At 55.3% G+C, this 12,848-nt stretch overlaps 1 protein-coding gene across 2 annotated transcripts; it reads left to right on the top strand.

Moving 5' to 3' along the window:
• Positions 1–69: 69 nt before the first annotated feature.
• Positions 70–10,612, top strand: BOLA3 (bolA family member 3). Of its 2 annotated transcripts, XM_026482677.4 has the most exons (4): positions 70–174; positions 2,476–2,599; positions 4,994–5,082; positions 10,370–10,612. In XM_026482677.4, exons 1-4 carry the CDS (start codon positions 121–123, stop codon positions 10,433–10,435), a joined length of 333 nt encoding a protein of 110 aa, XP_026338462.1. In that variant the 5' UTR covers positions 70–120; the 3' UTR covers positions 10,436–10,612. The 2 variants fall into 2 exon arrangements, with proteins under 2 accessions (XP_026338462.1, XP_057165286.1); XM_057309303.1 differs by lacking the exon at positions 10,370–10,612 and having other exon boundaries at positions 4,994–10,250.
• Positions 10,613–12,848: the final 2,236 nt, after the last annotated feature.

Genomic DNA, 12,848 nt, shown 5'->3' with positions numbered 1-12,848 from the left:
GCGGCTCGCGGCCTCCGGGCGGCAGGGGGCGGCCTCGCCCGCGGCGGCGGCTCCCGGAGTCCGGCTCCGCGCCTCTCAGAGGACGCGGCGACCTCGGGCGGCGGGCCGCGTCGGCCGGGCATGGCGGCGTGGAGCCCGGCCGCTGCAGCGCCGCTGCTCCGCGGGATCCGCGGGGTGAGCGCGGGCGGGACCGGGCTGCTCTTCCCGGGCGGGAGCTGCGGAGGGACCGCGGGGCCGGCCGCGGCTCGAGGACGGGCTCCCGGAGAGCGCGGCGCCGGCCCGGGGGGCCTCCCCTTCCTTTCTCTCATTCATTCCTCGTTGGTTGGGTTCTTCAGTGGGCCCGGGCGGCGGGCCTCGGAGAAACGTCGGGCCCCGGCGCGCGCTGGCGGAGCTCCCGAGCCGGTGGAGGTGGGGGACGAGGGGGACAGACACAGAAACAGTCATGATCCGGCGGGCGCCGAGAAAGCGGTGTTGATGTACTGCGCCGGGGACATGGCAGTCACGGCCCGGCGTCCTGGTGCCGGAGAGTGCGAGGGCTCTGGGCTCTGGGCTTTGGGCAAGTCCTCCCACCTCTGCGACCGTAACCCTCTCCGAGCCCCACACGCCCTGCGTAGAAGCCCAGCAGAGGGCACTCACCACGCGCTCTCTGAATTTTCTCTCCTCGCTCCTGATTCATCCTTTCCTCACTTCATCCACTCTGCTCGCCTCCCCGTCTTCTTTCCCTCCTGCCGCTCTTGAGCCTGCCCCCAACCTAAAGAGCGGGTGGCTTTCAGCGTGGACAGTCAGGATTCTAGGGATTTTGTCAGTAGGTTGCTCGTGTAACGGCCGCTGCCTACAGGTTAGCTAAAATGGAGGAAAGACCTCCCGAGAAATCAGCAATGCTAAGTACCCTCAGCCCTTAGCGATTACTGCTTCTGCCTGCCACGGGTTACCTTCTGCCCTTGCCTCTCAAAGCTCTGTCCTCAGAGGAAGCTCCACAGCCCCCCCATCCCAATCTTAGCCAGGCCCACAGCATCAAGTTTCTGTCCCTCCACACAGCACTCAGTCTCACTCCAGATCTTTCTTCTGACCTGCATTTCAACTGTCTGCTAGAACGGAGACTTCTTTGCAGGTGCAAGTAGGCATGCCCTGAATAGTGTGCTCCTTCTGTTCATTCATTTGTTCATTCATTCATCCACCCATCACCCAAGTCTCCCAGAGGGCCTGTGCTGGCCCAACTTTGGAAGGCTACAGTAACAGGACAGACTCAGTCTTGGCCTTTGAAACCAGCTGGTGAAAGAGCCAGTGCACAGGTCATTTTAAAGAAGGTGCTTCACGGGGCACCTGGGTGGCTCAGTTGGTTAATCATCCGACTCTTGATCTCAGCTCAGGTCTTGAACTCAGGGTGGTGAGTTTAAGCCCTGTGTTGGGCTCCACGCTGGGTGGGGAACCTACTTTAGAAAAGAACAAGAGGTGCTTTGAGAGTCTATAACACAGGACCCTGCTCTGGGCCATCAGGAACAGCTTGAGACAGGTAGGACTGAAGGGTGAGGGGACGGTACCTTCAGCACCAACACTAGATGAACAGCGCTCGTGTGTCCCACCTGCCATCCCCCTCCAGCCCGAGCCCAGGCAATACCTCTCATCTGGGCATCTTCCCTGACTAGCTTCAAAAGGCACCGTTCTGTGCAGGTTACTTTGCCATCAAGAGGCCTAACAAACTCCAAGGCCCGCCATGCTCTCTTTTCAGTCTCGCTTGTAGCATGTGCTCAACCCAGTCAAGGGGCTGCAGACCTGGTTTGACACATTCCCATCAGAAGCACTGGCTCCCACGGTAGCCACTGGGGGCAGAGGGAGTGTTGTTGCCGGTGGTAAATAACCTAAAAATGTTTCTCCTTCAGGTCATTTAAAAGAATTCTGCTTCTCCCCAGTAAGAATTAGTAGATGTCACAAAGTGTAGCTGGCTTAGTGAGCAGTCAGTCACAAGGCCACAGCCCACTGGAGGGTGTGAATCAGGCCTAAAGGACAGGTGGCATTTGGTCTCAGCAGTGCGTGGTCGGTGGCACACTGGCCTGGGGAGGCACGTCTGAGGCAGGCTGCCCGGCCTCTGGCTCCGCATCTTACCAGTGGGCCCAACCTTAGCACTTGCCTTAGTCCCCCCGTTCTTCACCTCCAAGACGGACCTCATCATGGGGTCTCTCTCACGGTATTATCGTGAGTTCAAGATTGGTTAAGTTTGTCTTGCTCTGGAGTCAAAGTGAGTTATTTACAATTCCACTCCCCACCTCTACTTACTCCCCCCAAAAGTTTATTCTGTGTCTTGGGGAGCTTTAGTGGACATGCACTGCCATGTGGTCCCTGGGATGCAGCCTGTGGCCCCGCTGCCGGGTGCGGGTTGCCTGGCAGCGCAATGGCAGGTGGCCTGCACAGTGGCCCAGCCCGGCCTGGGGGCGCCATCATCTCGCTCGGCCCTGACTCTTCTCCGTTCTGTGGCAGTTTCCTCTTCTCCACTGTGCCCAGCGGATGTTTACCTCGCAAACTGAGGGGGAGCTCAAGGTGACCCAAATTCTCAAAGACAAGTTTCCTGGAGCGACAGCTATCCAAGTCACCGACATTTCAGGTGAGGTTTTCACTCGTCTTCCCACAGGGCGTGATAGGGTTTTGCCCTCAGCAGGGGCAGGGGGCAGGGCCTGGGCAGAGTGCCCTCGCCATCAGCGGCTTCTCCACACGTGTGGCTTTTGGACAGATGGAACTCAGCCTCCCAGCCAACGGCCGGAGGTGGGGATGTGGAAGCGTCAGAGGGAAAGTGTGTGGGGATAAGACCCAGCTGGGAGGACTCATGGTTGCTAGCCTGGCCTGGCTCGGATGAGGTCCCTCTCGGCCACCCTGGGGCTCAGGTCCACAGTCTTTAATTTGACTTCGAGATAAACATTAATTTCTCCACATTCTTCTGACACCCTAGAATGTTAGAGCTTAAACGGATCCCAGAAGGATTTTATGCTTTTGAAAGTAACTTCCTTACTTTCCCCATGAAGAGCCGAGCCCGGAAAGGCCAAAGAACCTGCCCAGCCCCTCCCAGGGAGGAGGTGGCAGAGCTGGAACCAGCACCAGGACACGGGGGGACACAGGCGGACTCTGTCCTGAGTCCGGTTACCAGCCCCAGGCACCTCGGAAGTTCTGACTGGCTGCGTGTTAGGAACAGGCTGGGAGGCGGGTTCTGCACCCACCGGCCAGGAGGACAGGGCCTTCGTCAGACGCATGTGTGGGACAGCTTAGCAGGGGCAGTAAGACGGGTGTCCCCCTGCATCTCCATATCCACGTGTCTTTGGCACCCTGCGTTGCCGTCATCGCCTCTGCTCACTGGCTTCTCTGAAAACCAAACATCTGCAAGCATTGGTAGAAAGTTTAGAAAGTAGTTTTTATTTGAAACTATAAATAAATTCATGGATCCAAAGACCTGTCGGCACGGGAGGTCAGGCGAGCCCTCTGTGGCGTCCCAGGGCAGCTCTGAGACCTCGACGTTCCCAGTCCTCTACCTGCCCAGGTCAGGCAGAGCTGGAACTTGACCTTCGGTCTGGAACAGAGTATGGAAAGGGAATCGAGGCCGGCAAGCTTGGTTAACCAAAGCTCAGGTTCCTGGTACTGAGTGTGGAAAGGGAATCGAGACTGGGAAGCTTGGTTAACCAAAGCTCGGATTCCTGGTACGCGTAAAGTCTGCTGAGTACCTTGCGCTTCTCATAAAGCGGCCGGTGCTCCCGGCACCAGGGCCGCATTCTCTCGCCCGCGTTGGTTCGTGTGGGGGCAGCACGCTTCCGTCGGTCATCAGCACAATCTCGCCAGCCAGGTGGTGGGGGTGGATATGTCCACCACAAGCTCTGCCTTGACAGCTTGACCAGAAAGCTCTTCCCTCTCCGAGGAGGCCTAGCACGAGACCCTTGAGGCTGCTCACAGACCAGGAGGGGCTGAAGAGAGCCTCGTGCAGGGGCGCCTGGGGGCTCAGTCAGTGAAGCGTCTGCCTTCGGCTCAGGTCATGATCTCAGGGTCCTGGGATTGAGTCCCGCATCGGGCTCCTTGCTCAGTGGGGTGTCTGCTTCTCCCTCTGCCTGCCGCTCCCCCTGCTTATGTTCTCTCTCTCTGACAAATAAATAAATAATAAAATCTTTAAAAAAAAAAAAGAGAGAGAGAGAGCGCCCCACGCAACTTCGTGACCAGCATGTCTGTGGCCTCCCCCGTCCTGCTGTGCCCCTGTCTCTCGCCTGCTTCTGTTCCTGTCTTTTCTTTGGGTTAGTATTACACAGGTTTATTCAAACCAAACTTTAGTGTATTTTTGCATTTTTAAAAATACTGATTTTTGCATTTTTAAAAATACTCCTTTGGAAGGTTGAACCCTGAAATTCGGCCTCTCCCCTCCCTCTTCCAGGGGGTTTCTTGGTCTACTCAACAGAAGTACAGGCAAACCTACATTTCCTAGGCTTTCTGTGCTTTGTGCCTTCTCTTTCATGCCCCACAAGGAATAATCCTGGGTAAGTGCAGTTGCCTTGCAAAAGGAAGAGCACATTCTGGACCCAGGCTGCCCACGGGGCATGGTGGTCAGGTCATCAGCCATGAGCCATGAGGTGTTTTCTTTTCTTTTCTTTTCTTTTCTTTTCTTTTCTTTTCTTTTCTTTTCTTTTCTTTTCTTTTTTTTTTAAAGATTTTATTTATTTGTTTGACAGAGAGAGGAACACCAGCAGGGGGAGTGGGAGAGGAAGAAGCAGGCCTCTGGCTGAGCAGGGAGCCCGATGCGGGGCTCGATTCCAAGAGCCTGGGATCATGACCTGAGCCGAAGGCAGACACTTAACTGACTGAGCCACCCAGGCGCCCCAGCCATGAGGTGTTTCTAGCCAAGTTAGCAACTTCCTGCTAGATGAGAATACTCGGACCTTCTTTGGGTTGTGCGGAACTTTGAGGACAGATGGGGCGGTGGCTGCCGTAAGTTAATCACTGAAACACTTTTGAGTCATGTTTATTTCAGGAGGCTGTGGGGCGATGTATGAAATCCGGATCGAGTCAGAAGAATTTAAGGAGAAGAGAACTGTCCAGCAGCACCAGATGGTAAATCAGGTCAGTAGAAGCAACACGGCTCCGTTGCCATTGGTCTCCTGCGTCTTGAAAGGGCCTGACGAGCGGGGCTGGTGTTTAACTGTCAGCCCAGGAAAGAATAAGGCAATACTACGCCATGCAGACAGCATTCAGGACCTGAGCAAAAGGTAATCTGGAACTATCTGGAATCAGACTGTGGGCAAATAGGCATTTTATTCAGAATTAAAAACAAGCCACCCAATAGTTAGTTTACATTTCCTTCTATGTTTCTTTGCATAATACTACTAATGTTTACTGTATATATTTGTAGACATACAAGTACTAAATAATAGATGTTTTTGTAGATGTGAAGAATTTTTTTTAGCATCTCTTTGGGTAAATTGAGGCACGGCATGATTGAGAATTGCTCCAGCTGCCCCAGACCCAGTGACAGGATATCAGGAGTCTGGAACATCAGATTTAACCAGACTAAGGTCCAGCTTCTTCATGATCTATGCTTGTTTTACTTGGACTTTATACCAGCCTGGGCCCCTGGCCTGTATCTGCAAAGCACCCCCTGCAGCAGGTGTGTCTGACATCATTCCGGAAGGTCTTGCACATTGTGAACTAGTTTCATTTTTGCCCAGCACAGCTCTGGTCATGAGAATCCCTGGGTGGCCCCTTTTCAGGTGTCCCAGACTGCTATTCCAGGCCTTTCCCCACCCTTCTCCAGATGAACCCTCCCATGTTCCCTGCCCGTTGTTCTGTCTGTGCCTCTGGACCTTTGCCCAGATCAGCGTTCCCTTCCTCTCCTCCGGCACCCAGCTCAAACGCTGCCCCCTTCCACCTGCCTGGCAGGGAAGGAATGTCCCCGCGGCCTCCGACTCCAGCGTTTTCTGCCTTGCGTCCTGGATACTTACGTCCCTGCTGTCTGTCCCTTAGCCCTGTCATCCCTCTGTGGGCTGTTCCCCTTCGGATTCGTCTTTGACTTCCTCACGGAGCCTAGTCTTTCACTTGCATGCGGACACCTACGGCCATGTGGTGTGCTGCGGGTCTGCAGGGAGGGCTGGGGTGGAACAGCTACTCGGCTCCCCCGAAGTGCTTCTCGGCCCACGTGATCTCAGGGGCGGGAGCCAAGGCAAGACCGGGAGGACCTCACTGGCCCATATCATCCCCAACCGGTAGGACTTTGGGTTTTGTCCCCAAAACTCCTAGGGCTGCCTGCTGCGCCTGGGCTCCTAAGGGTGCTGTGAATTTGAGCGCCTCCCCTGGCCTGGGGCCATCATTACAAGTGGCTGAGGATGCAGGTTCCGGAGTGTGCCTGCCCGCGTTACCCACGTGGGCTCTGCTACCTTCTAGCTGTGTGATCTTGAGCAACTTACTCGACCTCCCTGTGCGTCGGTTCTTTAATCTGTCACCGGGGAGAGACACAGTACTTGCCTCAAAGGGCTGTTTTGAAAATTAGTGGTAGAGCACACGCGTGGCACTGAGAATGCTGTCTGACAGCTCGTAAGCCCTCGGTAAACGTCAGCGGCCGTCTCCATTGTCATCCTTGTCCTCAGCATTGGGCAGAGCCCGCTATGTGTCTAGGGGAAAGGCGGCCATTCCCTGGGTTTGGGGGACTGTCCCCTACATCATCTTGGGCTCCAGGCTTCCTCAGGACCCCTGCAGAGCACGGGCTTCCCCGGCACCCTTCGAGCAGAAGAGCCCTGCACGGCGCTTGCCGCTGCCCTGGGAAGCCGTCTCCACGCAGCCGGCCCTGGCTCTGTTTCGTTCACTGCGGTGTTTCCCACACCTGGCAGCTGCCACCTAAGGGAGCTCCACCAGTCTTTGCTGAGAGTTTGCAGGCAGTAAGGAGAGCTGGCCTGGTATGGTTATGGGCTTACAGACTATTGAAGTGTTTGGTGGCCGCACACGCTCCTGTTTCAGAGCACGCCATGCTGGCACGGGTGCACTCTGGACCCGGGGCACCGCAGCCGCCGCACTGTGCCCTCCAAGCGCTGTGCTCCCCCCCCAGCACTGTGCCCCCCGAGCGCTGTGCCCCCGAGCGTGCTGTGCCCCCCGAGCATGCTGTGTCCCCTGAGCACTGTGCCCCCCGAGCGCTGTGCCCCCGAGTGCGCTGTGCCCCCCGAGCGCGCTGTGCCCCCCCTAGCGTGCTGTGCCCCCGAGCGCTGTGCCCCCAAGTGCGCTGTGCCCCCCGAGTGTGCTGTGTCCCCTGAGCACTGTGCCCCCCGAGCACGCTGTGCCCCCCCGAGCGCTGTGCCCCCGAGTGCGCTGTGCCCCCCGAGCGTGCTGTGCCCCCCGAGCTCTGTGCCCTCCGAGCGCTGCCGTTCACCCGCACGGGCCCTACTGGCGGGCCGTGTGGTTCCACAGCCAGGCGCCTGCTGAGCCCGCCCCGTAGCCCGCGCGGAGGCCGCATTAGCACGGCAAGTGCGGGGCTCTGGCGCACCCGCCGCAAGGACTTGTGCCCTCGTGGGCATCTTCAGAGGACTGCATTTGCAGGCGTTGGCTGTGAGGGAGTCTCTGGGAGGAACGGAAGGAAATGTCTTCGAGAGCAGGTCGGATGGCCTGCAGGGCCTGGGCTGGACCCGGAGTTCGCTGCCCGTCTTTATTGGTGTTGGGAATCCCAGCTCTGAGGGGCCCGTGGAGTGGAGGTGAGGCGAGCAGATCCAGGCCGCGGCTTCTGTTCCGTGGGTGCTGAGTCAGCAGCTTCTCCGGGAGGGTGATGGTTGGATGCTGTGGGTCCCCGGCTCCCGGGTGGGGGCCTGGTGGTCCTGGGCTGGGGTGCAGCTTTCCTCTTTGATCGTGCTTAGTCACCCTAATAGAATCGAGACTCTCAGGCCAGAAGGCCCTGAAAAGGCCACCTGGTCCATCTGATACTGGAATCCACTGCCGGTCAGACAGTCCCTGCCTGATTCCCTGGGGACAGGGCGTCCCCGCCCTCCAGACTCACACCTGCTCCACCCTCAGCAGGAATGCGCCATTCCTCAGGGACCCTGCCGACGTGTAGCCTGGCCTCTTTCAGCTGCTGGGGTTCATCAGACTTCTCTTCTGGAATAGTCACTGGTCTTGACTTTGGGCCAGGCCGCAGGGATGCTGTCCATCCTATTCCCGCCCTGGGGAACAGCCACAGGGAGACAAGTGAGCACTGAGCTCCCTTTTGTGTCAGAGGAAGCTGGTTGCTTCTCGGCTGTCTGCTTCACAGTGGGACCCAAGCCTCAGTGTCCGTGTTGGCAAAGATCGCATGAGGTGTTGGCCGCACGTGCCCGGCATCGTGACGCATGTGGAAGGCATTCGGGCGATAGCAGGCACCCTCTCCCCTTCTCTGGCCTCTTTCCTGTCTGTTGCCCATTCACCCGCCCCTGAGGCTGCCTCTGCCCATGCTTCCGCTGCCCAGAGCCCTGCAGCGGGTACCTGGAATGCCCAGGAGTCCAGACCCACCCTCCCCCCTGTGGCCTGCCTCAGTCTCACACCGCCTGCTCCTGACTCACAGCCAGGCTTCCCCCGGTGAATTGTGGCAGGTTCCTGGCCTTCCCTCCTGGGCCCGGTGCTTGGTCCCTCTGCCCGTCCCACTCCCAGCTGCCCAGCTGCGCGAACGGCCAGCGCAGGTGCTGACTCCCTCCCGTGAACACCCACAGCTGCGCTTGTGGCCTCGTGGTCCAGCAGCGCCTGTCACTGTCCACCGTGTCCATTTTTTGTGCCCTTGTATTACTTCCCTTTACCTTTCTCATCCTTTCCCCATGCCTTTTGCACCTGTGACCCCAGCACAACAGCGGGCGCTGAAAAATGTTTGCCAAACTACATCTTAGAAACTGGGGGGCTACGGCTAAGTCACTTCCCTACCAGGACCTCAACTGTGAAGTGACCCGCGTGATGTTTAAGGCCCTCTGTAGCTGAGAGATACTGTGACCTGGGTCACAGGCCCTTAGAAGCCTGCAAGAGAACTGGTAGAAGGCGTTGGGAGGGCCAAGTGCACAGAACACGAGGGGTCAAGGCCTTCCATGTGAAGGTGTGGCTGGGCCCACGCCTATCCAAGGAGGCTTTAAGGGTTGTGGCCTAGGTGACAGCCCAATTACAGGGACAGGGACAGCCTTTAGGGAGCATTCTGTGCCTACAGAAAGCAGAGAGCTTGTGGCCTATGGAGCTGTGTTCTCTTCCCACCCACCCCCCAACATGAAGCTTTTTCCCCAGGGCATTTCTCTTGTCTGCAGAGTGGAGGGGTTGTAGGTGAATATGGAAGGGGCAGGGCAGTTCATTGGCTTCCAGCACACAGCAGCTCCTGGCTTCAGGGCTGGACAGGAGCCCAAGGGGAACGAGGAGTGGCCAGAACATCAGGTTCATGTCCTGATTTTGTTCCTCGCATGCTGAGTTTGGACAGGGGGGTAGATTCTATTTCTTTTTTATCAAAGAAAGGAATAGGACTGGATTATCGCTAAGGATTGTTCTCCCTATAAACCTGACTCCACGTGGTAGGAATTGTTTTGTTGTAAGCTAGCAAGAGCAAACAAAGGGAATTATTGGCCCGTGCAATTAAATTATCTGGTGCCTGGCATGTCTAGATTCAGGGTCTTAAATACTTCATCTGCTTGGTCTTTTTCATGTTCTCTCTCTCCCCCTCGCTGAGCTTTTGGCTTCCGTGCGTTGGCCTCATTTTCTCCCACTGGAGATGGGCTTTCTCTTTTTGTTGGAGAACATGGCCCCCAGCCACCTCCAACTGACATCGTTCAGGTAACAGTGACCCCAGAGACAAGGCTTCACACTGAAAAATCCCGGCAGAGATTCTGATTGGCCCAGTTTGGGTCACATGTCACCCCCTGGACCAATCAGGCTGGGCCAGAGGCACATAGCTACCTAATAGCGAGCATATGGGTAGGTCCACCGGCAGTCCACGATTAAGATCTCCAGTGGCTAGTGGAGAAGGGGAAGTGTCCAACAATGTGTTTGACGTGCTGCCATTTGTGTTATCAAAAGGTGGCAGCGTGGATATATATTCATATTAGCTTAAACATGCATTTTTCAATCATTGCAAAGACATACAAGAAGTTGACACCATTTCTCTCATTTGGGGGATGGAGGTGGGAATGGGAGGTGGTGGAGGGCAGGTGTGGGGGGATACCTCACTGCTTGCCTTTTTATAACTTGATTTTTGAGCCTCATTAGACATTAATTCAAAAAAAATAAAATATTATTTTCTAAAAAAAAAGGAAAAACTGCTCAGACGAAGCCCATGCGAGCCTCCTGCGGAGACAGAGCTTTACACAGATGCTCTCATAGAGGCTTACGCAGTCGGTGTCGAATGCGAAACAGTGATGCTCTTCTCCTTACTCAGGCACTGAAAGAGGAAATCAAAGGAATGCACGGATTGCGGATATTTACCTCCGTCCCCAAACACTGACGACATCCTGGCCGCGTAGATGCTGCTGCTTAACGCCTTGGACGAACTTGGCTGACACCATCCTTTTCTAGGCATTTGCCAAAAAAGTTATCTATTTTGTTCATAGACATTTCCGTATTGTAATTGTAGAATATGTCCTCTATTTAGAATTTAATTAAAGGCAACAGACAACCGAAACCTTTTGAAGAGTCATTGGTGATTCGTCTAGTTCCTCTGTTTCAGAGGCAATGTCCTTTGTCCCAAGTTCTCCCATCCTTGGACGCTCCTGTCCTGCTGCTACGCACTGAGGGGAGTGCCAGCTAATTCTGTCGTGTCAAGAGACTTTCTTGTTTCTTCTCTAGGAAACTATTAAGGCCCCTTAATCTTACCCAAAAGAAAAAAAGAGAAGAGGAAAAAAATACCCTTTGGTTTTGCTGTTCCCTCAGTTGCGTGCCTCTCTTTCCCTTCCCCTCCAAACCTCTTACAAGAATGATCTTAGACCTTCAATTTCCGACTCCCTGGAGTGGACTTAGAGGGGTCTGGGATGCCAGGATCAAGGTCTTCTTCCTGTTTGAAGACCCCCTGCCCTCTGCATCTTGGAGGTGTAGCCCGTCTCCCACAGCAGCAGAGGGAAAGGTCCGCTTTCCGAGCTCCCTTGCATATGCGTACAGGTCGCTGGTCTAGACTCAGCCCATCAGACGGATGGGGAGCAGGTGAGCCAAGAAGGAGGGGAAGCGGCACATCCACTCCGGCCGCTGCGGCAGCGTGTCCAGCGTCCTGGCTGCTGGCAGTGACCGAGTCAGTGTCACAAGCTGTTGTCTCTGGAGTCCGTGGTGGTGGTAGTGGTGTCTGGGTCTGTGGCATGATCTGGGCTCTGGTAACAGAGCCTTCCTGTTCCTGCCCATTTCAGAAGCTGGTTCGCCAGTCTTCCTAGATGTTTTGTGATTGTTTCATGTCCTTTCACTAAATTCTTTATTGTTCACATCAGTCTGGTCAGTGTCTGTTGCTTGCAAGCGAGAGATCCCTGATGGGTTCATCCGCCCCTCACAGTGTGGCTCCTGCCTTCCCACCCCCACATCCCTCCTGGGCAGCTTTTTGAGAGACTGTGTCCACTGCCACTCAGTCCTCGGCACCCCGGTCACCCCGGTGATGGCAGGCTGCCCGTCCGCTCCTTCCTCAGATGCCTCCTTTGTCGTGCTGCTCACCAGGGAGTCCAGTGGTCGGTCTCGTTTCTGAAGATCCCTAGTACCTCCCTAAGTAATGTGGTTGAAACAACCTTGGGCCCGAGTTTTGGAGCAGCACAAATTTTAAATATTCTGTTCCTATACCATGCCCCCATTTTGGGGTTTAAAAATATTCTCTATCTCCACAGTATGGGGGAGGGATTGGTGTCCTGCCAAGGCATAACCGCCTTTTACATGGAATAGATTTGCTGAGTTGCGTAAGAGCTGAAAAGCCAGGACACAACAGAACAGAGGATCAGAGGCAGCTTGGAAGGAGCGCCCCAGAGGACAGCTTTTAGGTGGCGTAGTGACGAAACACCGAAGAATGGAGTCCGAGGGGCCAGAAGAAGGTAGCAGTCAGCGAGAACAGAGAGATCGCAGAATTAGATACATGTTGGTTACTCGTGTGGAGCCTAATTGTCCTCCTGACAGTGGGCTGGACGTAGTCATCTGCTTCTAAAGAACAGAATCCAGTAGAAAGGACAAGGGGCCGCTTCAGAGACTACGTCATAAAGGCACCGTGGCTTCCTCCTCTCAGATTGCTCCCTCTGAGGGAAGGGAGCCACCATGTTGTGAGGGCACTCAAGCAGCCTGTGGAGAGGTCCATGTGGGGAACTGAGGCCTCTTACCAACAGCCAATGAAATAGGCCTGCCAATAGCCAGCAGGGAACCAAACCTGCCAAAGCAAGAGCCATTTGGGTAAGCCATCTTGGAAGTGGGTCCTTCTGAGTCACAGTCACCATTGAGCCTTCAGACAACTGTCGCCCCAGCGGACATCTTGACTGCAGCTTGCCAGAACCACTCAGCTAAGCTACTCCCAATTCTTGACTAACGGAAACTGGGAGGTAATAAATACTTGTCGTTTGAAGCCGCTAAGTTTCGAGGTAAGTTCTAGAGCAGTAGATAACTGTGTGCATTGGTACGCTTGTGCAGTATGGGCAGGACACGGGGGCATTTCACATATTGGAGAAGAGGTGGAGGGCCAAACTGCAGAAAGGACGGGGACGGCTAAACGTCAGGAGCACACGACACCCCTGGGTCTCCACGTCTCCTGTCTGCTTCTCTCTGCAGATCAGCTTTATTATAGATACATTTATTGTAGACTGGCCTTCACCACACACTGCCAGGCTATGGCTCACTCGCTGTACTGCCCATAGCTCTTAATTTTTTTTTAAGATTTTTTATCTATTTATTTGTCAGAGAGAGAGAGA

This window comes from Ursus arctos, unplaced genomic scaffold (genome assembly GCF_023065955.2).
Source record: "Ursus arctos isolate Adak ecotype North America unplaced genomic scaffold, UrsArc2.0 scaffold_8, whole genome shotgun sequence".
Taxonomy (NCBI): domain Eukaryota; kingdom Metazoa; phylum Chordata; class Mammalia; order Carnivora; family Ursidae; genus Ursus; species Ursus arctos.
Note: the sequence above shows the minus strand (reverse complement) of the source record. Positions and strands in the feature narration are given on the sequence as shown.

What these genes read in the sequence shown, in the direction of transcription:
- BOLA3 (XM_057309303.1), top strand. Translation starts at nt 121, where the DNA reads ATGGCGGCGTGGAGCCCGGCCGCTGCAGCGCCGCTGCTCCGCGGGATC. An exon ending in TGCTCCGCGGGATCCGCGGG is followed by an intron (nt 175 to 2,475) that starts GTGAGCGCGGGC and finishes GTTCTGTGGCAG; the next exon opens with TTTCCTCTTCTCCACTGTGC. An exon ending in CCAAGTCACCGACATTTCAG is followed by an intron (nt 2,600 to 4,993) that starts GTGAGGTTTTCA and finishes TGTTTATTTCAG; the next exon opens with GAGGCTGTGGGGCGATGTAT.